The sequence below is a fragment of the Triturus cristatus genome, chromosome 11, assembly GCF_964204655.1.
Source record: "Triturus cristatus chromosome 11, aTriCri1.1, whole genome shotgun sequence".
NCBI classification, from domain to species: domain Eukaryota; kingdom Metazoa; phylum Chordata; class Amphibia; order Caudata; family Salamandridae; genus Triturus; species Triturus cristatus.
This window is the reverse complement of record NC_140594.1, coordinates 136,460,599-136,487,006: the sequence shown is the minus strand read 5'-3', so window position 1 is coordinate 136,487,006 and position 26,408 is coordinate 136,460,599. Positions and strand designations below refer to the sequence as shown.

Genomic DNA, 26,408 nt, shown 5'->3' with positions numbered 1-26,408 from the left:
CAAATGTTTTGTGCTCATCACTAAATTAAACAGACAGCGCCACCATGTGGCTGACTGTTGTGTCAGTGTTCACAATTAAGTACCGGTGCCGAGCACAAGAAACCCCCGGCTCAAATTAAGCACTGCTGTAGGGGGACAGAAGAGTGTTCTCGGTTGAGGGTGTCCTTTTTCTACCACCAGCTCAACTATATTGAGTGTCCCTAGATATTACAATGAATTCCGCCAACTCTTCCTGATGATGAAAATTCTGTCTGCGGCGAACCACTGAAATGCCGTCATGTGCAAGGGTGCATGTGTGACCACGAGGAGGCAAGAAGCCAACAGATTGAGCAAATGTAGGACAGGTATGGAGTTTGAGCCGAAAAACACTGGAACCATGTTTTGAATGTCCAGGATCCTCTGTGAAGGGAAGACTTGAAGCATGGTGGTATTCTGTACTGCCTCAATGAACAGGAGGCCTTGGGTGGGCCCTATGTGAAACAGCAACAAAGCTGCCAAAGTCAAATAACAGCAAAGCTGTTGAAAGGAGTGACGTAAAGTTTATATGGTCAGACTGCATCTTCAGTAAGCCGAGACTCCATTTACTCTTTCTGCAGAATAATCAACATGCCTGCCACTGACGCAGATGCCGTCTGTTCTCATCTCTTCAAGAACCTGTGAAAGTGTCAAGTCATTCAGACAATGACATTGATAAGAACACCTGATGTGACATCAGTCTGGGACAAATGCCTTGTTATCGTTATCTCAGGGTCAGACAAGAACAATAAAAAACAGTAGTCTGAACAGATGTGTTTTCAACTTATTTGTTTACGGGAATGCGCCTAAATCTCGCATCTTGGTGTACATAGGTTATGCCAAACAATCCTGCGGCTATGTCAGAAATTCACATCTCAATAAGATGCAGTATAAAAGGCACGCCACTTGTCAGGCACAGTCCTTCGCCCCAGATTATCACACAAGATATTGCCAGAGAATATCTTGCCTGCCAGATTGCTATGATGCCGTTGCATCTCGTTCTATGCTTAAAGCGGATACAGAGCCAAGTCTGAGTAAAGAGGAGTTGCTGTGTGCTTTCCTTTTCAGGGTACACTCTCTCCCGAAGACTGATAACTACAGCGTTTTGTTGTAAACAGGTATGCAGTGCATTGATTCCCCCTAAGAAACTATAAATGCAAGTTAAGCTACTCCATGCTCTCCTAGTATAGCGCATAGAAGTAGGTTTCAGGGTGTTAGGTTGCTAGATGAAATTTTAACTATGGTAGAAATATTCATTTTATTCCCTTTGTTCGCAGCCCACATTTGAACTGGTTTAATAATATGTGTGGTTATTTCTGATGCGCTAAGCAACAGGATAAAACCGTTGAAAAAAACTCTTTTTAGTTAAAGTGTCTGTTTCTTAGTGCAGATTCTGTGTAATATAAAGAACGAACTTGGACTTCTCAAATTACCACTGCGTCCCCGAATTTCTGTTTAGGGACTGTTAATAACCCAAAAGCACAGATGCCACTTCAACTATGTATTGGGTGGGGTTGTGCTGGCTACAGCAACTGGTCTTTCTCATTCAATTGCTGGTGCACTGAACTAAGTTCACTCGTGTCACCCGTGGGTGGAAAACCAACCCTGCACAGCTAAGATTAGTTTACGCAACAAGGTGCCCAACGTTGACAGCATTCAGATTAAATGAGACCCCTGACTACGGTCTTTCAATAGTCACAAACAAGTGAACCATCATTACGGAAACGTCTGTAGTTATCATGGTTACCTCCTACAGGGGATAAGGTAGCACCTATTGCAGTAGGTTTGTCAAGATCAACTTTTAAAAAGTTATTCCCCATCTGTGGGGTTTCTATGTCTTTTGAATCCAAGGTATAGGGCCCATTTGGTTGAAATAACAGCTCCAGCTGCAAATAAGAATGAAGTACCAGGAAGCAGTTGAACAGCATCTAGACTAGAGGTGTCCCAGAGGCAGCGGGAAGTTAATTTGTAATAGCTGCTCACACGACATGGGACGTTTTACTCATGGGTCGAGTTTGAGGCTACAGACTTGGCCTCAGAGCAGTTTAAGGCTTACAAATCTGCAGTACCACCTGCACACTATGGAGCATACTAAGATCTGGAAATCCCTTTAATCTATCAAGAACATAAAAACTGGTTTGCTGGTGGGTTACCACCCAGACACAAAGAGACAGGAAGGTCTGTTTAGGACCCCTGAGTAAAGAAGGGGCTACGTGGTCAGTATTAGCTGGTAGAGAGATGTGGGACGAGACTCCACCCCACTTCGGACGCACAGCATTCAAAAGGGCATATGAAAAATGCCACAAATTAATCAGATTTTGTCAAAAAGTTTTATTGCCATTTAATCCACTTTTTCAATTCGTCACTCATTTTTATCCGGACAAATGTTGGACACCATGTTTTACATTAAATCCTTAGTCAATGAAATTTTGAAGGTACGGGTTTGTGTGAAAAGGTTGTGTATATGTAATACCTGGTTTGCATATTTGTGGGGGAACTGTTTAATGAGCTTAATGAGTTGGACTTTTGTTCAACACGGGAGTCGCAAGAGCTAGAGTAGGTATTTACTGAGTTAAAGGTACATCACTAATTTTGTGGGTATTATGTTGATTATGGGGTGAACCTTTGTTACAGATAATGTATTTTTATCTTTCTTTTATGCATGAACAGACACTAATTAGAGTTGTTTAAAGACAGAAGTTAATCAATGTGTTTTAATTTGTAGATAACCCCTGACGAAGGGCCAGACTAGGCCCGAAATGCATTGGGTAATGAAAAGTACTTGTTAAGGAGGACCTATGTATCATTCCATGCTGCAGATCAAGGCCTGTATTGGCATGTCTACAAGCACTAAGGATTTAATGTAAAACATGGTGTCCAACATTTGTCCGGATAAAAATGAGTGACGAATTGAAAAAGTGGATTAAATGGCAATAAAACTTTTTGACAAAATCTGATTAATTTGTGGCATTTTTCATATGCCCTTTTGAATGCTGTGCGTCCGAAGTGGGGTGGAGTCTCGTCCCACATCTCTCTACTTGTCTTCCACGTGGTCGGGCAGTCCACGATTTCGGGCTTGCACGCACATAACAATTTAAATGACGTAAACAAGGGAAAACTTGGAAAAAAGGTGTGCACTCTGTCATTTTCTACAGTATTAGCTGGTAACACAACCTTTCTAAGTCCTGAGACATTAGCACTTGCTGATGTTGTAGGGATCTTGAGTTATACAGTCCCCTTATACAGTTTGAACGACCAACCATAAACACTAGACCTGTGCTAGCAGTAGGACCTGTAGTCCAGGGACAAATACAATTGGTTAGTCTACAGACAATAAACGTTGCTATAGGAAAGATGTCCATGAAGTGTGATGAGATTGCCTTCTGAATTGCTCGCAAGACCAACCACTTGGAAGCAAGCGGTGTATCCAGGTCAACCAGAATGTGTCTTCCTCTTGGGATGGTAAAACCTGAAGAGGAATATAACAATTGGGGAAGTATATTTGCATCCAACAATACTAACACACATAGCACATCCTCATTGGCAGTTTTTCCTGAGGTACTGAAACAAATACAAAACAAGCTCGTGGCACCACCAGCTCTTGACTTAGAAAGAAATTAATGGGGAACTTCTCTACAGTTTCCTCAATCATCCTGAGCAACATTAAGAGAGAAACTTCGGTCTGGCTATGCATCAGAGACTTGAAGTTCCAGGTCAAGAATGTGAGCGTGAACTACAGAAAATAATTGGGGATGTTTACACCTCTGTGGGTTGTGATACCTTGGGTATGTAAGCTGTTAAGAAACAATTAAAACCTAAAAGTGACAATGAAGTTTCCTTTGAGGAGGAATCTGCAATGGAAGGTAGGAAGAAACAGAGGAAGAAGGGAAAAAGACAAACTTGATTGCCTGAATTTCAGGAATCTAGCTGGGGTGGTTATATTTTACGGGAGCGCAAAAAGATTGAATAGCCAGCATGAATGATTATGCTACTTACCAGTATGCATCTGTTCTTGGCATGTAGGGCTGCTGACATTCATATCTGTGCATAGATCGCCGCCTAGTGTTGGGTCCGGATGATTGCACATTGTTGTCCTGGAAGAGTCTTCGAAGTATCACGAGATAGGTGGCTCCTCCCCTGGACTACAGTGCGCATGGGCATCCTCTCCATCCTTAGATTGTTTTTTGCCATTGTGGCAGTGATGGAGTAGATGTAGTAAGTGATGACCATGCTATACAGAAAATACTGAGTGCTGCAGCCGCGACAGGCGCCGGGGAGGAGGGTGGGCGATATGAATGTCAGCAGCCCTACATGCCAAGAACAGATGCATACTGGTAAGTAGCATAATCAGTTCGAGGCATGTGGGCTGCTGAATTCATGTCTGTGCATAGAATATATAGCAGTACCTCCCCTAGCGGCGGCTACCTGTGCCAGCTGCAGCAGTCTAGAAAAGAGTTTTGAGAACAGCCTGTCCTACAGCTGCTTGCTGTCTTGAGTGTACATCTACGCAGTAGTGTTTGGTAAATGTATGTATAGTGGACCATGTGGGTGCTCTACAAATTTCGTGTAAAGGGATGTTTCATAGGAAAGCCATGGATGCCCCTAACCTTCGTGTTGAGTAGGCTCGTGGGGGAACCGTTAATGTGCGTTTAGCTTTGTGATAGCAAATCTGAATGCATTTAACGATCCATCTGGCTATTCCTGCTTTGGAAATGGCGTTGCCTTTGTGTTGTGGAGAGAAGGCAACGAAGAGTTGTTTAGTTTTTCTAAAATCTTTTGTCCTGTCAATATAGTACATGAGAGCCCGCTTTACATCTAGTGTATGGAGCATTCTTTCCGCGACATTTTGCGGATTTTTGAAGAAAACGGGCAGTTCGATAGTTTGATTAATGTGGAACTGTGATATGACTTTGGGCATGAACTTGGGGTTGGTGCGTAGGACAACCCTGTTTGCGTGGACCTGAATGAATGGCTCCTGAATGGTTAGTGCCTGGAGTTCACTAACTCTCCTTAAGGAAGTGATGGCCACCAGGAAAGCCACTTTCCAGGTGAGGAATTGAATCTCACATGAATGGAGAGGTTCAAAGGGCGGACCCATCAGTCAAGTGAGGACCAAGTTGAGGTTCCACACTGGTGCTGGTGGGTGTCTTGGGGGAATTACTCGTTTGAGTCCCTCCAAGAAAGCTTTGATGGCAGGTACCTTGAATAAGGAGAGGTGCTGCCTGTTTTGGAGGTAGGCTGCTATCGCGGTCAAATGGATGCGTATTGAGTTGTATGCCAGATTACAGCGGTATAGGTGTAAGAGGTAGCATATGATGTTTTGAATAGATGCGTCCAGTGGGTTAATGTTATTGTTGTTGCAGTAAATGACAAACCTTTTCCATTTGGCTGCATAGCAGGCTCTAGTAGTGGGTCTCCTGGCATCTTTGATGATAGTCATACAGTCAGGTGGTAAGTTTAGGTAGCCAAATTCTAAGACCTCAGGAGCCAGATCGCCAGGTTGCTGGGGATCTGGGTGTTGAATTTCGCCATGGTTCTGCGTTAAAAATGCTGGTTTTATCCGCAGTCGTTGATGAGGCACCACGGAAAGTTCCAGAAAGGTGGTGTACCACGGCTGGCGTGCCCACGTTGGAGCAACTAGGATAAGGGTCAGTGAGTGTTGCCTTAGTTTGCGCGCCACCAGCGGTATTAATGGTGCTGGGGGAAAAGCGTACGCAAATTTGCCGGACCAGTTCATCCATATCGCATTGCCCTGCGACTGTGGGTGTGGGAACCTGGCGGCAAAGCTTTGGCATTTTGGTTTTTCTTTTGTGGCGAATAGGTCTATCTCTGGATGACCCCACTGCTGGAAGTACGGTTGGAGAACTGATGGGTGTAGGTCCCACTCGTGCATCTGGTGGCTGTGTCTGCTGAGCAGATCCGCCATCTGGTTGTCCTTGCCCGGGAGGTGTTCTGCCATGAGGAATATGTTCCTCTGAATGGCCCACTTCCACATGCTCTGAGCCAGATGAGACAGCTGTGGAGAGTGTGTTCCTCCCTGCTTCTGTATGTAGTACATGGCAGTCATGTTGTCCGTCCGGATCAACACGACTTTGTTGCACAACTGTACTTTGAATGCCTTCATGGCTAGGAAGATTGCCATCAGTTCCAGAAGGTTGATGTGCATCTTCTTTTGTTGTGGTGTCCATAGTCCCTGCACTGTGTAATTGAGTACATGAGCTCCCCATCCCTGGAGAGACGCGTCCGCTGTTAGTATGATTTGTGGAACAGGCTCTTGGAACGGTCGGCCTTGCAAAGGTTTTGTGGACTCCACCAATGCAGAGAGTTGTATGCCCGACCGCTCACCAACACTAGGTCTTTTAGTTGCCCGTGAGCCTGATTCCATTGACGTGCTAAGCACTCCTGAAGCGGACGCATATGTAGTCTCGCGTGTGGGACTATGAAAATGCAGGAGGCCATCTTGCCTATCAACTGCATGAAGATTCGCGCAGGAAGGGAGTGTTGAGGTTGGAATTTGGAAATCAGCAGTTGCATGCTGTTGATTCTCACTAAAGTTGGCTGAGCTGTGGCAGCCAGAGTGTTGATTGTTGCGCCTAAGTACTGTTGTACGTGCGCAGGTTGGAGACTTGATTTTGGGTAATTTAGTGAGAATCCCAGACCGTGAAGAAGGTGAATGGTGTGGGACATGTGGGTGGCACATTGTTGTGCTGACTTGGCCTGGACTAGCCAGTCGTCCAGATAAGGGAAGACGTGAATGTTTTGTCTTCGCAGATGCGCGGCCACTGTTGCCAGGCACTTGGTAAAGACCCTGGGTGCTGTTGTTACTCCGAAGGGGAGAACTTTGAACTGATAGTGATCCCTTTGAATAGTGAATCTGAGGTATTTCCTGTGTGAAGGGTGTAAGGGTATGTGGAAGTCTGCATCCTTCAGGTCTAGCGTGGTTAGGAAATCCCCCTGACTGAGTAGTGGGAGAACCTGCTGGAGGGTGAGCATATGGAAATGCTCTGACAGAATATATAGGTTTAGGGGTCGCAGGTCTAGAATAGGTCTGAGCGAGCCGTCCTTTATTGGGATTAAGAAGTACAGAGAGTACACCCCTGTGCCCTGCTGGTCGATGGGCACCACTTCTATTGCCCCTTTTGCGAGCATAGCAAGCACTTCCTGCTGGAGTAAATCTAAGTGTTCGGCTGACATAGGACGGTGCTTTGGTGGTATGTTGGGTGGAGTGGAAGTTAGTTCTAGACAGTACCCGTGCTGGATGATGTCCCTGACCCACCTGTCTGTGGTGATGTTCTTCCACGCGGACAGGAACAGCTGGAGTCGTCCCCCGACAGGTGTTATGTGGTCGGGGGGTAAGGAGAGGGCGTCACTGTTTGTTTTTTGGAGAGGACCTGGTGTTGCCATAGCCACGTCCCCTGCCTTTGGTGCTGGATCCACTATATCTGCCCCTGTTGTTTTTGTCATAGGTGCTTTGTGCGCCACTTTTAGCATACTGCTGTTGTGACCCCTGACCCCTTGTTGTTCCCCTATTTCCAGTGCGACGAAAGGAGCCACTACGAAATTGCTGCGTTTGCAGAGCCCCCATTGATTTCGCAGTGTCAGTGTCTTTCTTTATTTTTTCTAGGGTAGTGTCAACGTCTGGGCCAAATAAGATTTCTGTGTTAACTGGTAAGTTTAGAATATTGTTTTGGATCTCGGGTTTGAAGCCTGAGATTCGTAACCAGGCATGGCGTCGTAGCATGACGCTTGTGTTTATTGCCCTAGCCGCTGTGTCAGCTGCGTCAAGGGCGCAGTTTATGGATGCATTAGTGAGGAGTTGTCCTTCTCTAATGAGTAGCTCCGCTGACTCTTTATACTCATCTGGTAGATGTTGGAGCAGTGACTCCAGCGTGTCGTAATGTGACCTGTCATAACGTGCCAGGAGTGCCTGTGTATTGGCAATGCGCAAGATGTTCGCTGCTTGCGCTGCAATGCGTTTGCCCGATGTTTCTAGTACTTTTGACTCCTTGTCTGGGGGAGGAGCATCACCAGTCATTTGTGAGTGGGCTCTCTTGCGAGCATTGGCAACCACCATGGAGTCTAATGGCAATTGACCCCTAATGTATTTAGGGTCACCGGGTGCAGGCTTGTATTTTTTTTCAATCCTGGGATTTAACACCCGGGCTCTTGTGGTGTCCTTGAAAATGTCTTTGGCAGGTTTGAGAACCCCTTTTAACATGGGCAGAGTTTTGACAGTTCTTTCTGAAGATGCGAAAGTGTCAAGCAGGAAGTCTTCCTCAATGGCATCAGAATGGAGTTCCACCCCATGATGAGCAGCAGCCCGTTCGATGAGGGCATTAAATGCAGCTGTGTCCTCTGTAGGAGACGTTTTTACGTTATAGAGTTGCGCATCTTGAGTATGTGGCACGACACTTTGGTCTGTGGGGTCATCCCATGCCTGATCCGGGTCTTGTAGGTGCTCATCAGGATCTACGTCCCCAGGGTAGATGGAATCCTCCCCGCCATAGTCCTGTATTGCGTCCAATTCGGAGGGGGTAGGAGAAAAGGACTGCGGATCTGGATGGAAGGGTTGGAAGTGTTCTTGGAGCACTGGTTCCTGCTCCGCTGGCAGTTTGCGTTTAAGAGGAATTTTGTAGGGCTCCTCTTCCCTAATTGGCGTTATTTTGCGCTTGTGGAGCATTAACCTGCCAGTGTCAGCGTCGATAAATTGTGGCCCCGAAGAGTCTTGTTCTGTAAGGCCAGAGGTGGTGGACTGTGTGTGGAGGACACGTGTCCGAATTTGAAATAGTTTCGGTGCCGATGCCGGTGGCAGCCCAAACGTAATGTTGGTGGGCTCAGAGTGCACTTTACAGGGTTTGGGTGTGTCGGGACCCGAGATAGAGTGGAGGGTTGCCCGGTCACGGAAGCCTTGCAAAGATGCGGAGACCTGCTGCACAGTGAACGCAGATGGTGGTTTGATGGGCACCCTAGTACTAGACGTCGAGGCCAGCCCCGACTTTTTTGTAGGAAGGGGGTCACTGGTCTGAAGGGATGTATCGACAGTCGAAGTAGTCGAGGACTTAGTCGGCGCCGGTGCGCTAGGCGTTGACGTAGCCGGGGCGGCCATCTTGACTGCGGAGGTTATGGCCTTCGATGTCAGCGCCGAAGGTCTCGGTGCCTTGCGGTGCCCGAGGGCGTGCTTTTTCTGGGTGTCAACCGCATCCGCTGCGGTGAGCTCGGCGCCGAAGTCTCATTGTACGCGGTCGGAGCCGACTACTTTTTTCGGCGTCGGAGCAGTGGATGGTTTTGACGCCTTCGATCCGACCACCACCAGTTTCACTTTCGTTTTTGAAGGGACTGGAGCGATGGATGGTTTTGGGTTTAACAACCCGGTCGTCTTCGGTAATAGTGGCTCTTGCAGAGTGTTCGAGGCCAGACCGGAAGGTGGGGCCGAGGAACCATGTGTTTGATCTTGGGTAAGGCCCGAAGGCGATCCCTCGACCGGAGCCTGATGACGATGTACAGTTTCGGCCTCCGTTTCGACGGATTGGCCTAGCTCCTCAGGAGAGCTGTCTTCTTCGGCCCCGTAGAAGTCTCCTACCTCATCGACGGCTTCTTCACGTCGAAAGATCACTTCGTCGTCCGATCGGGAATCATGTTTTGAAGCGGGGCTAGAGACTATTTCTTCCACGGTCTCGGCGTCCTCGTCCTCGGTGCTGAATATATTGGTGGGAGCAGGCGCTGCTTGCTGCGCCTCCAGCCTCGCTGCCCGTCGATTCCGCAGAGTCTTCTTAGATCGGAACCGTGCACAGGCCATGCATTTCGATTCGTCGTGATCCGGCGAGAGACATTTATTACAGACTGGGTGGACGTCGATATGAGGGTACTTCGCGTGGCATAACGGACACCTCTTGAATGGAGTCCTTGATTCCATCGTCGATCGAACTTCGAAGTTCGGACCAAACTGGTCTGAAAGTTGGAAGAGGGTGCGGAGCACTAAAGCTAGTAGTCGACACCGAACGGTAACTGTACCGACGAAAACTAAAGGCCTTTTGGCCTAAAACTGAGTATTCCTAAGTTGAGCTAAGATAGTCACATCCAAACCCAATGGCGGAAAAAACACAATCTAAGGATGGAGAGGATGCCCATGCGCACTGTAGTCCAGGGGAGGAGCCACCTATCTCGTGATACTTCGAAGACTCTTCCAGGACAACAATGTGCAATCATCCGGACCCAACACTAGGCAGCGATCTATGCACAGATATGAATTCAGCAGCCCACATGCCTCGAACATCAGTATTCCTATTGCTGCTCTCCATGTACTTTTCAGGACGCCGACGAAAAATGAGCAGAGCGAGTGAGTCGATCAGAGTACAGAAGAAAAGGAGTAGAGCAGGAAAAGTGGAACAGAATAAGAGATTGAAGTCACCGTAAAGAGTGAAACAAAAGGATTGGAACTTTAAAACTCAAATTAAGTAGAAAAAAAAGTGGCAGGACTTTCTAAGAAACGTGCTACAAATTCTCCTGCAAAACAAGTCTTGGGTGAGAGTGCTGCTAGACAATGCAGCAGAAGTCATAATAGTACATCAGACTCTACAGAATGTTTCTGGTGCATAGTCCAACTGATGAGTTCATACAGGTTAAGACTCCAGATAAGCATTTAAATCCACCTGATTGGTTTTACCATTCAGATTGAAGGGGATATACCACACATTATTCTAGCAGTCTTTTGGCCGCATTTTTCTGAAGTGTCACTGAGTCTCAAACAAAATGTTGGGCAAATTATTAGCTTTTCACACTGTCACTCTGTGAAACAACATATCAAACAACATTACAGACCTACTTGCCTCTAAACACATACTTGTGACAGGGAAAACAATGAAGGGCAAACAACTCTGGTTAAGTGGTGCAATACAATACTTGCTACATCAAAATTATAAATGAAAGAAAAATTCAGACATCCTTGCTGCACAGAGAAAAGACATGTAATGTGGCGTTAGCTTACAGCACAGTGCATAAAAGATTCCACAGAATGCCTAGTTGCTTTAAATTAGTAGTGATTTTTTAACATCTTACAGTTATGTTACCGATATTTGTATAGCGTTCAGCTACTCAAAGAGTGTCCCGGCGCATGCCCAGTAAGTTGAGAACCTGCTTATGGCAAGAATAGGATTACTAAATGGCACTATGTGTTTTAAAACACAGTACATCTAAAATAGATATATAAAACAGAGAGATAAAAGTCAAGTTGGCTATTTGTGTTTAAAGTGTAGATGAAAATGTATAAAGTTTATGACTATCAAGAATGACACCATGATGTACAAGTAGCATTTATTTATTATTTATCAAATCACTTAACAAAACGTATATATAACACTGAGCTCTGGCCTGATCTGAAAATTCACATTCAAAGGAAGGAGTATCTGAGATGTATTGCCAATCCTTGGTCACAGCAGAAGGCAGCTCTGATAGAGTATTTTAGTGCCTTAAATTGCAGTGATTTGTGTATTTTGAATGTTAAATGTCACTTCACTAGCATAGAGATTGTGTATGCGCCTAATCTCAGTGAAAAAGAAAAACTAGTTGAGCCCATCAGTCACAATAAAGAATAGGAATGTTGATTAAAGAATCGACGGAGACAACAGCTGATATTTTTGGGAAAGAAATTTACAGGCCTTTACTTTATCCAACCAGACCTAATAGGAAAGCTACATAAAGACAAACACCAACTTTGTGTATTCATTTTAGTTAAACCTAAACCACTCTTGAAGAGCAAATGAAAACTTCATCTTGCTAGGTCACAGCGTCTTCACTCGTTAGCTGTTTAATAGTGAAATACTGCATTCCGAAGCAGTTAGTTACCCTGATTTCATCAGTAACTAACTGCCAATAAGGAATGGGAGAAAACACTTAAAATCAGTCAAAAAGACTAAATTCCAATACAATTATTTGAAACAGACAGAATTAAGGAGCTTTGAACACATCATACCTGCTCTGTTTCTCTGTGTCCAACATTCTCTGCACTTCCCGAAGTCGACATTCAAACTGGTTTTTCTCATCTTCCAAAGAACTTCTCCAAGCCTCCCACTGGCGCTCCTTTTCAAGCAGTTCATCATTTAGAGCTTCCAGGTCTAATACTTGCTCTTCCAGCATAGTGCATGTTGTCTTCAAAGCTTCCATTGTCTGCAGAGAAATGAATTAACCAACATCTCCTTGCTAGCATTTGATCACTCAACAAAGAATCATTTCTGGCATTATCACACGTAACTGCACATCTATCTTCTCAAGTGGAGATTTGCTCCCTTTCAAACTCTTTCTTCTCTGAATTGCGATCAGTCACCCACAGCTGCAGTCTTGCTCATACTGAATTCTCTCATATCTTTTTGCCCAAGCCACACACTTCAGTTGCTTACTGCACTTTGTCACAATATTATGTGTACACCACAATCACCAAGGCACATTTAAAACGGTATTAAGACATTTATGATTTTGCCACATGCTATGAAACTCACACATATTTGTCCATGGTCTGAAACTGCCTTTAAAGTTTGAGATGCTGTGACACACAATGGAAAAGGTTTGCATAAGTGAGCAGCAGGATCCCCCAAGTTGGGACGCACTCTAATGGACAAAGTAAATGTCTAACAACAAGTGTAAAAGAAGGACACAGACACATGTCTTGGGGTTCATACAGACAATGCATACATAGATCCTGGGGTTTTCAAGAGCAAGTCGGAGCATCTAGCACATTAGAAATTACCACACAAGAGAATGTTGTAGGCTTTCAGAAAATGCGTTGTCAATGAAACTTCAATATCCTCTTGCAGGAACAACTCTTAAGGCTTTAGAAATATATTGGGATGTCACACCATGAATAGATGCAAATGTACAAGCACCTGTTTCTGACTGGTGAGCTGCATCTCTCGTTCTGTGATTTCTCTGCGCAAATGGTCTATCTCGCTCCGCAGTTCCACCACTTCCTCTGTCGCCCCAGAAACATCATCCAATTGTTTGGATAAGAAGAAATTCTGATTGTTCAAATCCGAATTCTCCTCACTGAGTTGGTTCAGCTGCTCTTCTAAGTCAGTTATTACCTAAAGTGTAATTTAAAACATATTAAAAGACGGCATGAAGATGTACACTTCATGCAACAAACAATAGGAACGTACAAAAGAGATTAAAAAAGCCTCAAATGGACTGAAAGTTACCCGTAGAACAGAGCGCAACAAAGTTGCAACACAATCAGCAGGAACCACTACAACAGGCAACAGAGCAATGGAAACCTTCCTACCCAGTCACGGTGCTAAATAGAGACTGGTCCAATAGGTTTTACTTAAACCAAGGAAATGGTGGCTGCATTCCTACTGGATCAATCTATCTGGTCTAGCAATCCATATTTTCTGGTGGAAATGAGTTTGAATAGCCTCTTATCCTGTCGCATAGTGAGCTACACTTTGTTGAGGGTAGGTCTAAACATCTAGAAGCAAACTCTGTAGCAGTGAATGTTAAATCTATTTCTTATCACATTCATAATTTAAGTAATAATTTTGCTGTTGAAAGTGTGCATCATCTTCCAATTCAAATAAAAATGAGAAAACACATTAGCGAAAAAAAGAATTAAAAGCATAAACAATCAAATTGTCTCAGACAGCACAGGAAAATGTCAACAGAGTGCCTGTGGTTTACCAACTTTAAAGGTAGAGGTGATACTAAGTAAACCACCTTCCAAGCTGTGACTGAACATCTGAGAGCAGCACTGGATGAGGGATGTACTTCGGCACTGATCCTATTGGATCTCAATGCCGCATTTGATACGGTCTCTCACCATCTCGTAATACGGAGGTTGAAGGAGGCTGGCATCGTGGGTCTCGCCCTGGATTGGTTTACCTACTTTCTTTCGGATAAGTCCTTCCAGGTGTCGGGCCCCACCTTTCACCTGCAGGGTCCATTCCATCAAACAGGGAGTTCCGCAGGGCTCTGCGTTAAGTCCAACGCTTTTTAACCTGTATGTTCAGCCTCTAGCCGCGAAAGCCAAGAAGAGAGGGCTGACTATTGTATCATATGCTGATGATACACAATTAGTAGTCGCCCTCTCCGATGACAGTCTGAATGATGCTGCTTAGTTTCGGAGTGGTCTTGCAGACGTTGCAGGATGGATGACTGCCGTTTTTCATACAATGTTGCCAAGACTTGGAACCACCTCCCTCTCCACACTCGTTCACAATTAATCTACATGAACTTTCGTAATCAACTAAAAACTCTCCTTTTCCCTTCGGGTAACCAGGTGCTCTACAAATGCTACCTCATTCATTCATTCATTCAACTGTCTCCAGCTCAATGCCAGCAAGTCTGAGATCTTGCTGGTAGGGAAAGATCTTGAGCTATGTAGCGAACAGTGGTGGCCCACCACCCTGGGCCATGCACCCGCCCCCAAACAAGTGGAGTAAAACCTTGGTGTCTGGGTCTATTCAGCGCTTAGTTTTCAAACTCAAACGAAGAAGGTGGCGGCAACATGCTTTGGTATTCTGCGCAGGCTCAAACCTCTGTTGTTTTTTTTTTACCCTTCCATCCGACAGATGATTGTCCAGGCATCTGTGTTGTCGAGACTGGACTATGCCAGCTTGCTTTACCTGGGGGCCAACAAGACAGATTTTGAGACTGTGGAGAGTCCAAAAAGTAGCCGCCAGAACTCTTCTTGGAATGCCTAGACGCTGCCCCACCTCCAGTGCCATTCGTCAGCTACACTGGCTTCCGGTGGCGAGATGGGTGGGGTTTAAGTCCCTCTGTTTTGCATTTAGGATCCTGAATTTCCCTGTCCCTGGCATTTTAGCGGGCCTGCTTTCCGTCTACACTCCCACTCGTCATCTTCGCTCAGTAGGTCAACACCTGGTAGTTGTCCCCCAGGTCAGGAGGGCTCGCACGGTGGGCGCTCCTTTCGCACACTAGCAGCTAGACTTTGGAACGCCCTTCCTGTACACATCCGGAGTTTGGATACCTATCTGGCATTTCGGAAAGCACTGAAGACACATCTTTTCCCTTCTCTTTAGGTTTTTTTCTTGTAGTCCACGCACTTCTGTCTACCTCTGTGGCTCTTAATAGCCCATTGGTCTTTTTTCTTTCTCTCGTCATGATGGGATCCTTGCTGTTAACTGCTATTACTGTTTTTAGCGCCGGGACGCCCCTTTGCTGGGGCAGCTGCGCGCTCTACAAGACTTCCTAACATTACATAACATAACAAGCCCATCACTTACTTGAACAGTATTCTACCGTTAATAATGTTCTCTTGCTGTAATATTCATTAAGAGGATCAAAAAGCTTCCTCAGGGCATAATTACATAATAGAAAATACCCTTTAGTCATATTTCTTTAAGCTCCAGTTCAGGCTCACAAAGATAACCACAACCATTTCTTGATTAGTGATCTCTAGTTAAATTTTCTGTCTGAATCTGTGCTGACAGGTCAAGATAGTGGCAATGAGATCTAATGGGACTTATACTCTGTGATTCACAACTGAATGGATCAGAGTAAAGAATCTGCCTCTTTTGCGCAGACATGCTGGAAAGGTTTGCAGAGACAGTAAGAATCCTGCTGAATACAAGGTGTAGAAAAACCAACATAGAAGGTGTAAATTGTCTGTGGGAATAATATTATCTTAAATCACATAAGCAGCAAGAAATCCAACTATACAACTCTAAAGCCTTAATCGTTCAGTTTATATAACAGGATGCATTTATGTATCATAGAAAATGGGCAAAACTGGAAGTGGCGGTGTGTGCAGACAATTCAGTGGGACACTTTTATTGTTAACATTCCACTCACTTTCGGCATTGAAATAGGTTTGTGGAGTACGGTTACCACTGTATACTTAAATTCCACTAGCAAGACTAACGAGATGCTCTGGGCTAGGATCCATTTCCAAAAAATCTACAGGAAGCTGGTATGAATGGTCAATGCTTCTTCAGATAGAATCAAGCAATCTACTTGCAAAAGTACTCTCAGAAACTCCTTTCCAACGAAGTGTGAGAAAGAGATCCCCCTGCTCCAGATGGGATTCCATGAGAGCATGCAGTAAATTTGAGCAATGAGTTACTGAGCTAACATGGTTGACTGTATGAAAGATAAAACATTTAAGAAAGCGAACGTGAAAGGCCAGTGAAAAAAGAGCGGAACAAAATGCCTGTTATATAAGTGACACCTGGAGCAGAACATCAGACCTCTCACCTCAATAAGACGGGAACTGGCTGCTCTAATTTTTTCAGTCTACTCAGTCAGTCTACATGAATGCAAGAGGTCCTCAGCTAAAGAATCCATCGCAATCACAACCTATTATTTTGCATGCATGAAATTCAGGGGTAAACATTCAATCTGCATTTGTTGTGGTTTTTCTAGTAGTTACTCCTAATTACTACAGATTCACCATATCTCAAAATATCACTAGGTATCACATTAAATCCAGAAATGTTTGGGTGCACTAGGTGGCACCCTTAGACTCCAGTCACTGAGTCATATTTCTATGTGAAGCAAGAGCTCCAAAGAGATGCCACCAGCGACCACTGAAATTCATTCTGCCTCAGTTTGTGTTTTTTCTGCACACATTTGCAGAAAAAGACACAGTTTGCCAAAGCACAATATAGAGACAAATCCTCAATCACTTACTCAAAGAGGGGAGTAGTTAGAGTGATGATGCACTTTTAAAAATACAGAGTATCCTTATTAAAAAGTGTTACTACAGATAGGTTGTTCTTCTAACAGATGCTGCCTCTCCCTCATCTCTTAATTTAGTCCATTAGTAGCAGGATCCTAAGGAGATTAGCATTTAAAACTTCCACACAAGACAAAATGGAGGTACCATCTGTAAGACAACTGGAAATCTGAGCACATAAAAAACACTAAATATCAGAATCCCATAAGGTGATGTATTGTAAAAAGACAAACAGAGGTCCAAGTGGACATCCACGTTGCAGCTTTGGAGATATCAAGGAGAGGTACCTCTCAAGCCAACGCAGTGATAGTGGCATGGGCCCTAGTGGAATGGTCTCTCAGACTTTCTGGAGCCAGTGCATAGCAGATCTTGATGCAGAAGGCTGTCCGTCTAGAGAGTCCTCTTCTACACAGCCTTCCCTTTCTTTGCTTCAGAAAACCCCAAAGAAAGAGGATTGTCCACATGATGGGCCTTAGTAAGATCAATGTAAACACTCAAATTCCTTGTGGGGTTCAACCAATGAAGTCTTTCTTCTTCGAGGGGGAGCAAAGAACGTCAATAGTGATCGACTGCCCAACTTGGAGGGAAGTCACAACTTTAGGTAAAAAGGTTTTCCACGTCCTCCACACCAATTTGTCTGGGTAAAATGTGGTGTAGGGTAACGGCACTGAAAGTGCCTGCAATTCACTCAAGCGATGAGCTGACTTGATCATAATGAGAAAAACAGTTTTCAGATTGAAGCGAAACAGAAAGTAAGCATCCATAGGCTCAAAGGGTGTACACATAGGGAATGTCAAGAACTTAAGGTCCCACTGGGGTATCACAAACGGTTTAGGAGGAAACATGTGCTAAACCTTTAATAAACCTTATCGCAATTGCTGATTCGAAAAAGGACGGTGTCCCTGGCAAATGGAGGCAGGCCAAAAGGGCCTTTTATAGTCTCCACTGCAAGGCCTTGTTAGGCTAGAGAAAAGACAAAAAAAAAGGACTTTAGACAGCTTTGCTTGTAAGGTTTCAGTGCCCCTGGCACCACATCAGGTCACAAACTTGCTTCAGCATCCAATATAGATGGATGGAGCGGTGGTGCATCTGCTGGTGAGGATGACATTCACCACCTCGGATAGCAAATCAAATGCAGTCCACTGCAGCCTCAATCTCCATGTATGGAGGTGTATGTTGCAGAGGTTTGGTTGGAGGAACCTGCCCTTTTGCTGAAACAGAAGGTCCTCCCAAAGTGGTAGCCTGATCAGGGGCAGATGGTGATGCTCAGGAGCTCTAGAAACCACATTATCCTGGACCACTCCTGGGTAATTGGGATGATGTGGGCTGCGTCATTCTTGATCCTCTTCAATGCTTGTGGCAAGAGAGATAGCAGCTGGAAAGCATACAGAAGTCCTTCTGCCACTCCAGCCGGAATGAGTCTCTTAAGTTGTGCTCTTGTGGAAATGCCAATGAGCAAAACTGTTGACAGTGTGCATTAAGACATAGCCAGGGCTCTCATGATTGATAAGACATGATGCACTTCTGGAAGCCAAGCTCAGCCATGATCTGTCAGATGACATCAGCTCAATTTGTCTGCTCTGGCCTTCAGGGACACCTCTAGGTAGTTGGTGATCAGGAAGATGTTCGGCAGCCACCCTGCAAAGCCTCACGGCCCAGGAACCCACTCAACCATGCTTTTTGCAAATCACATTGCAGTGGTGTTGTCCATGAGAACCTGCACTAGCCGCTCATTGATGGACGGAAGGAAAGCCTTCAAAGCACAATGTGTGGCCCCCAGCTCTAGTAGGTTAATGTAGACATGGCCCTTCATTGAATATCTGCATTCCACAGATGATCCCTACAACTCAGCAGCAATACATTTATCACCACTGTCAGCGCTGGGTAGTGAAGGGAGAGCAGCCAGCAACAGATAATTTGTGACGTGTCAGCCACCACTGCAGGCTTTGGGTCATCTTGAGACCTGGATACCGTTGATTTCTTTTTTTTTTTTTTAAATAATCATTTTTATTAGGTTTTTAAAGTCAGAAACAAGCAGGTTTCCCCACCACCTGTGTCATACAGATCAAGCATGCAGTAATATAAATTAAAAACATAAATTGCATCTTAAAAAATGTATAACACTGCAGTAGGTAGGTGTGTTGCTGTGTGCAGATAATATAACTTTTTAATAATGTACTGAGTTCTGAAACGCGGAACATGGAGAAAAAAATAATTTAGACAGGTTCATATGTTAAAGAAGAAAATGATTTTCACTGTATAATGTTAAAGGGAATGGCAGCCTTGATACTGGGATTTCAGGTCCCCATGTACCACTTGGTGTATAGACAAGGAGGAGGCACAAGGATAAGAGACCAAGATGTCTCAGAGCCACCTTCATTTGGAATCCAAGATTAAGCCTGAAATATTAGGATTATAGCATATTGTCCTAGCTTCACTGCAGAGGAGGAAAGGTCTTAAACGCCAGTGTCCAGAATTGCCCCAACGAATGGAATCGTCTTTGAGGAAAGCAGTTGAGACTTTGGCTCGTTTGAGATAAACCCCAATAAGGGCATTTTTTCTAATTGTTACATTATACAATATGTCATTGCGACAGTGTGAACTTTTGATGTGCTTCTATGTATATACTGCACTTATTTTGTTACAGTGAGTCAGCTGTATAAAGCTGAAAAATGCCAAAGTTAAATGCTCGTACCTATTGTATATCGCTCTATGGCAATCAAAGTTTGTTTTAAACAAAAATCATATAAACCCCAATAAAGTTAGACATTCAGCCGTCTTCTGCAGGTGGTTTACAACTGACTGTGGCATGCCCACTTTCAGCAGCCAGTTGTCGAGGTACAGGAATAAAGAAATACCCAACATCTGAAGATGGAGAGTGACCACCACCATCTCTTTAAAGAACATCGAAGGAGAGGAAGAAAACGGCAAATTGGAAGTGTTCCTGTCTCACCTTCAACCACAGCCATCGCCTGTGGCACTGCAGGATAGGTTTATGAAAATACATGTTCTGCAAGTCCAAGGATGCCATATAGTCTCACAGAATCAGAGCAGATGGGATCTGATCCAACATGAGCACTTTGAATTTGCCCTTCCACAGCAATACATTTAGGGTACAAAGTCCAGGATAGGCCTGGATCACTCTCCCTTTTTCGGGATGAGGAATTGGAGTGAATAACAACCCTCACCTCTCTTCGAATCCAGTACGTATTCTATGGCACCCTTTGAGAGTAAGAGGTGCACCTCCTGCAGAAGGATGCATGAAGGATTGACATTCTCCAACAAAATTTGTTCTGGTGCGGGAGGAATGTAGGGGGGGGAATGGACAATTTGTAAGACAAATCTGTCGGACGTGATGATTTGCCAACCTGGGAGGAAATAATAAATCCTGCTTCCCACCAGTTGGGCATGAGCCGCAGAAGACAAACTAACGTAGCTTGTTAGTTGTTGTAGCAGGGGAGAGGAGTTAGAGCACGAATTCCCCTGCTGGGCTGTGCAATAACTGCCAGTGCTGCATCTGCATTCCTGAGAGGATTGAGCTGTTTCACAGGGTGGGAAGGCTGTCGTCTATATACTACCCCCTGGAGTACCACTACATTTTTTTAAGAGATGGAGGGAGAATTAATTTGCAGTCATCAGCCACAAGAAATGTGATGTAGCCCTACTATATTTCAACCACTCCAGTGTGGAGATAGCTTTTTCTCCAAAGAAAACGAGACCCATCAAATGGCCTATCCATCTGCGATGCCTGAAAATCCCCAGAAAATAAAGCTGACCACATCCACCCTTTCTGTGGAGCATCACACTAGTACCCAATGGTCAGCTAATACAATTCATAATATCCAAGCCTGTGCGATGACACATTTCAATGTTTCCTGTCCATCATGAATCGTCTGGATTAAGGAGGAGCTAAACTGCTTCGGGACCGTAATGAAGATCATGCTGAGCATGTTCCATAGGGCGTGTGTATATTGGCCCAACAGACAGACTGTTTATGGACTCCAGTGCCAGGCTGGCAGAAGAAAACATTTGCTTTTCAAATGTAGCTATCTTTTTGAATTCTCTATCCAGAGGAAATGTCAAAATGTGTTAAAACCACCTTACTGCTCTAAGCTTGTTCAATCAGACTTTCTGGTATAGTGCTTAGTGAGACAATGCGCATCACTGGCAATGGGAGCAGGTCTATATCGCCTTGCCATCTGCCTACTATCAGACAAGAACATGGTTTAGACCAGATAGCCATCAAGGCATCCAGGAGGCAGAATCTCCATTAAAAACATTCACCTTCATCTCAAAGGAAGGCATTTTGTAAGAAAAGGTTTAAGACATCATCAGTATAATGAGGGAGAGCAAGCCATTCCCATCACCTTCATCAGTATCCTGTGGAGCACCCTTTGAACAGAATCAGAGTCAAACCCCAAATGAAAATGGAGCCTCCGTTGAGAACTGCGTCACTGTAAAGGCATAGGGTTAGAGCAAAGCTGCATAACAACTGATTGTGCTTTTATGCTTTTGTAGCACAACACTGGTCAAGCTTGAGTCGAAGTCCGTTACAGATCAGACGTGGGTGTCAGAACTAGGTGGTTAATCGGCACCACTGAAGTCTATCTAAGCATCAGGATGAAGGGATCTCAGACCCAGAGTGGAAGACTGTACCAGAATCGGTATTGTCTGTACCAGACTTGGAAAAGGGTCCAACAGGAACAGACTGGGGCATGGGAGGGCCTGCCGGTGGTAACCCAACCGCTGGCCCCTGTTATGTTATTTGTTATGTTATTTATTTTTGTATAGCGCACAGATGCCGCAGCAAAGTGGCGTCCTGGCGCTGAGGAGATGATACAACATAACGGCGAAGAAATACTAGTCGTAGATGAGGTGAAGGACCTAAACCGTGGCAAACAGGAAGGTTTTCAAACATTTCCTGAAAGGAAGAAGATTAGGGATGGAACGGAGCGAAAGGGGGAGGGTGTTCCAGAGTGAGGCGGCTAGCACCAAAAAAGAGCGTCCACCCATTCTAGCTCTTTTGAAGCGGGGGACAATAGCCAGATTTAATCCCGCAGAGCGAAGCGCTCTGTTCGGGAGATAAGGGGAAATGGTCTGGGCAAGAATGGGAGGAGTGGACAACTTTAGAATTTTAAAAGTAAGGCAAAGTGCCTTAAATTTAAACCTCTGCTCCACCGGGAGCCAATGCAAATTTTGGATGGTTTGGCGGGCAGAGCAAAAACTTGGCAGGCCAACCAGCATCCTGGCCGCCGCGTTTTGAATGCGCTGGAGGCGAAAAAGCTCCGCTTTGTTAAGTCCTAGTAGAAGCGAACTAGCATAGTCCAGTCTACTTAGGACCATAGCTTGAACTATGATTTGCCTGGTGGTAGGGTCGAAAAATTTAAAGATTGGTCTGAGACACTGTAGAGTGCCAAAGCAGACCCCAGCCAATCTTTTAGAATAGGGAATGTAGGACAGCTTGTTGTCGAACCACACCCCAAGATTTCTGACCTCGTCAGCAGGCACCGGAGCAGGACCAAGCTCCGGGGGCCACCACTGGTTACCCCAGAGGTCGGTGTTTTTCCCAAAGATTAGGACCTCGGTTTTTGAGGCGTTCAGCTGCAACTTGTTGTCCGACATCCATCCCATAACTCCTCGTAGAGCGATCTGAAAGGCAACGGCGTCCATGGCGGACTCACCATTAAGTGCCACCGCCAGCTGAGTGTCATCGGCGTAAGACACCATGATGAGACCGTATCTCTGGGCTACCTCAGCCAGTGGTTGGACATATAGGTTGAACATGGTTGGGCTGAGAGCCGACCCCTGAGGAACACCTTGCAAAATAGGACGGGAGGCGGAGACAAAAGGCGGTGTGGACACCTGAAAGGATCGGTCTGTAAGAAAAGACCGAAACCAATCGAGAGCGATCTGGCCGACCCCGGCTTCCGAGAGTCGCTGGAGAAGGACAGAGTGAGAGACGGTATCAAAGGCAGCGCTGAGATCCAACAGGATCAGCGCTACCGTTTGATCTCTGTCAAGCAACTTTCTAATTTGATCCACTACCGCAAGGAGAGCGGTCTCAGTGCTATGGTGCGCTCGAAACCCATTTTGAGAAGGGTCGAGGATGTTAGCTTCCAACAAATGGGAAGACAGAACGCAATTGGCATGAGATTCCGCTAGTTTGGAGATCCAGGGGAGAAGGGAAATGAGGCGGTAACTCTCGGGAAGGGAAGGGTCCAGGGAGGGTTTTTTCAGGATAGGAACAACGGTTGCTTGTTTCCATTTGACTGGAACACTTCCTGTTTCAAAGGATAGATTAATAAGATCAAGGATAGCCGGGTAACAGCACTCTTCGAGCTCTTGGAATTGTGTAGGGCGCAAAGGGTCCGTAGGGGAACCTGATCTAACTTTCATAGTTAATTTTTTGAACTCCTCTGGATTAAGACCACGAATAGAGAGAAGTTGTGGAGCAGTATTAAGCTTGATACTAGAAGGATACTGCGCCCGAGAGTCTTGGGGAAAGGATCCATAGATTGCCTCAACCTTTTCTACAAAAAAAGTGGCTATTTTTTCACATTGAGTCAGTGTAGCTTTAACAGGAGTAGCGATCTGTTTGCTGGTTAGCTCCTTACAGATTTGGAAGATAATCTTAGTAGGATTTGGGCTATTTTTAATTTCCATCGCATAATAAGTAGCTCTGGCCTTGCAAATAGCCTGATGGTAGTGCCTCGTACAGGATCTGTAAGCTTTTTTGAGCTCAACGTCATACCTTTTGCGCCAGGCACGCTCCACTTTTTTACAGGCGGATTTAAGTATTCTGAGCGAGTCCGTGTACCAAGGACTCGAGGGACTAGATCTAATTTTAGTCCACCTGGCAGGTATGAAGGAGTCAAGAGCTGACGTAAGCCACTCACAAAAGCTATCATAGCTACAGGTGATTTCAGTAGAGAGGGGAGGACGGTGTGTCAAAAGAAACTGCTGAAATTCCTCTAATTTAAGCTTCTTCCATGAGCGTTTAAAAACACTTAGGGAATAGGGTTCAAACACGGGGGACGATAAAGTGATATGACCCTGTATTAAGAGATGGTCGGTCCAGGCCATGGGTGTGGGAGCGCTAAGTAGAACATTCGAAATGTTCGTAAGGAAGGGGTCAAGTATATGCCCTCCACTATGAGTCCCTTGGTCGACCAACTGGACAATTTTAAGGGCCTCCAGATCGGCCAGTAAGGTACCAACTGTGCTTGTGAGTGGTGAATCCATATGAAGGTTGAGGTCACCAATAATTGTAAAGTTGGCTGTCTTCAAAGCTAGAGACGCAGCAACCTCGGGAAGACTAAGGCGGAAAACTCCATCAGGACCAGGAGGTCTATAAATAAGTAGTCCAGACAGCGTAAAGTGGGGGGATAGGGTAATACTAAATTGCGCACTTTCACAAGCTGCCACTGAACTTTTCTGCCAGACACAAGGGTAACAAGATTTTACAGCGGCTGCTATGCCACCTCCTCTAGAATTGCGGTGTAAGGTATACATGGTATAACCTGTAGGTAAGGCTAGATTAATAGACGCCATAGCCTGGTCGTGTAACCATGTCTCCGTAAGAAAGAAGACGTCTGGTTGCTCGTCCTCTATCAAAGTAAAGACTTCCATAAAATGACAGACAAGCGATCTGACATTCAGGTGAAATACTTTAAGAGAGGAACGACTCGTACCGTCAGTCACCACTGTTCCCGGCCTAGACGCGCAAGGATTACGCGTAAGAGACTTTATAGGCTTAGGGGTGGAAAGGGCAAATGAACAGCTAGGACACTGATAGGGACCGCATAGTGGGTCCAGAGCATGATGGAAGTGGCATGTCACTTGTTGTCGTAGATGATATATGTCCATGATGGTGGGCATCCTGAGTCGTCCAGAGTATCCTGCCCTAGCCCTGCCTTAGCGCTGACGGGCGCAGACTGGCAGGACTCTGGCGAGACTCAGGCGTAGTGATGGCGCTTCCGCTGCGCGTCACCGCTGCGCGACCGGCAGAGGGCTGAAATAGTCTCTTCAGGGCGAGATCTCGCGGTAATGCGCGAGAGTGCCCAAGCCCGATCCAAAATGGCGCTCAGAATCGCCCCAGGTGCCCGTGATCCCGGACCCGCCAAAGGCGGTGCTGATGGTCCCCAGGAGGGGTTTTACAGTGCAGGAGGTAGGCCGGGGGGGGGGGGGGCGCTTAAGGTAAAAGCAGGGTCAGAATGCAAAAATAAATTCAAATGAAATACAGAACAGGATAGTTAAAATAATATAGCATGCAAAACAGCGCGCTGAGCGCTAATGAGGTCCGTATGGTCACCTTCTCCAGGCTGACCTGCCGTCTCTTGCTGCCTAAAATAGTCTCTTCAGGGCGAGATCTCGCGGTAATGCGCGAGAGTGCCCGAGCCCGATCCAAAATGGCGCTCAGAATCGCCCCAGGTGCCCGTGATCCCGGACCCGCCAAAGGCGGTGCTGATGGTCCCCAGGAGGGGTTTTACAGTGCAGGAGGTAGGCCGGGGGGGGGGGGGGGGGGGGGGGGCGCTTAAGGTAAAAGCAGGGTCAGAATGCAAAAATAAATTCAAATGAAATACAGAACAGGATAGTTAAAATAATATAGCAAGCAAAACAGCACGCTGAGCGCTAATGAGGTCCGTATGGTCACCTTCTCCTGTGGTTCTATGAGGCCAGAAAGTGTGCCAAAGGGGGCTGTAAACACACTAAAGATTTTCAGCAAGGTCTCCTTAAAGGCCTTACACTGCTAAAGGTTGATGACAGCCCTGGGAATGTTCGATGTCAGATTATTTCAAGGAGTGCAATTCAATTCTTCACGCCCTCACATCTTCTCGTTGGAAGCAAGAGAAGTGGGATAGGATTAAGTTCCACTTCACTTTCTTGCACTTTAACTTCCCTGAAGACTCTGAGATGGAAGTCGAACATTTGCGAGAACCTGCTAATGTTACCAACATCTGCCTCCTACAGTCTAGGTACTGTTCAACGCCTGTTGTTTTTGGTGGCAACACAGGTCTCAAACACACACTGTAGGGTTTTTTGAGCTGTCATAAGATCTACAAAGGTGGAAGGGAAACTCAGATGCTCATCAGAAGGTGCGGAAAGAAAGTTGCTGACTTTGACACACAGGGGTGGTGCTTATATGTGACTTTGCTCCGCCATTTCCAGGGTAGTTTTGAGTCTGGGCGGAGCCACAGCACGCCATTGATCAGCACGTGGGAGCATTTATGGAAAATTATCTGTGAGGAATTTGTGACTAAAAGTATTCAACAGAAATAATCTGTTATAAACCTGTAATGGATAGATTACACAATACTTTCACCGCGGAATAAAGTTTTTCGGAGCTGAAAATTACGAAACTAGGAAAATATACTTATGTTTTAGTTTAGAGTTAAGGTATGACGGTCCCTTGAGCAAAGAGTATCTTGTGACATGGGTATCCTAACAACTCCGGGTGAAAAGTACCACATCCAAGGGGGTAGATTAAGGCAATAATTGGTTTATTAATTGAAGGGGAAATCAGTGTGGGTACAAACCATAAGATCACACACTAGGTGCTGTTTGTGCTAGAGGCAGGGACTGTCCTCTCTAGGCAGTCACCTATTGGCTCACTTGAAGAAATCTGGCTAATAAACAGCTTTATTTCGGGTCTCTGGTGACGAGCTTAGCACTTATGGTAAATTCAAATGCATTTATTTCATGATTTCCAACT

The 26,408-nt window shown here is 45.4% G+C and overlaps 1 protein-coding gene across 6 annotated transcripts in view; it reads right to left on the bottom strand.

The window, feature by feature from the left end:
* Nucleotides 1-26,408, bottom strand: part of CIT (citron rho-interacting serine/threonine kinase) — a 1,313,172-nt gene that overhangs the window by 551,987 nt on the left and 734,777 nt on the right. For all 6 annotated transcript variants that reach the window (XM_085636268.1, XM_085636269.1, XM_085636271.1 and 3 more), the window contains exons 25-26: nucleotides 12,891-13,088; nucleotides 11,984-12,177 (exon numbers count right to left, since the gene is read on the bottom strand). In XM_085636268.1, coding sequence (XP_085492394.1) covers nucleotides 11,984-12,177; nucleotides 12,891-13,088 — 392 coding nt within the window. The remainder of the gene's footprint in view (nucleotides 1-11,983; nucleotides 12,178-12,890; nucleotides 13,089-26,408) is intronic.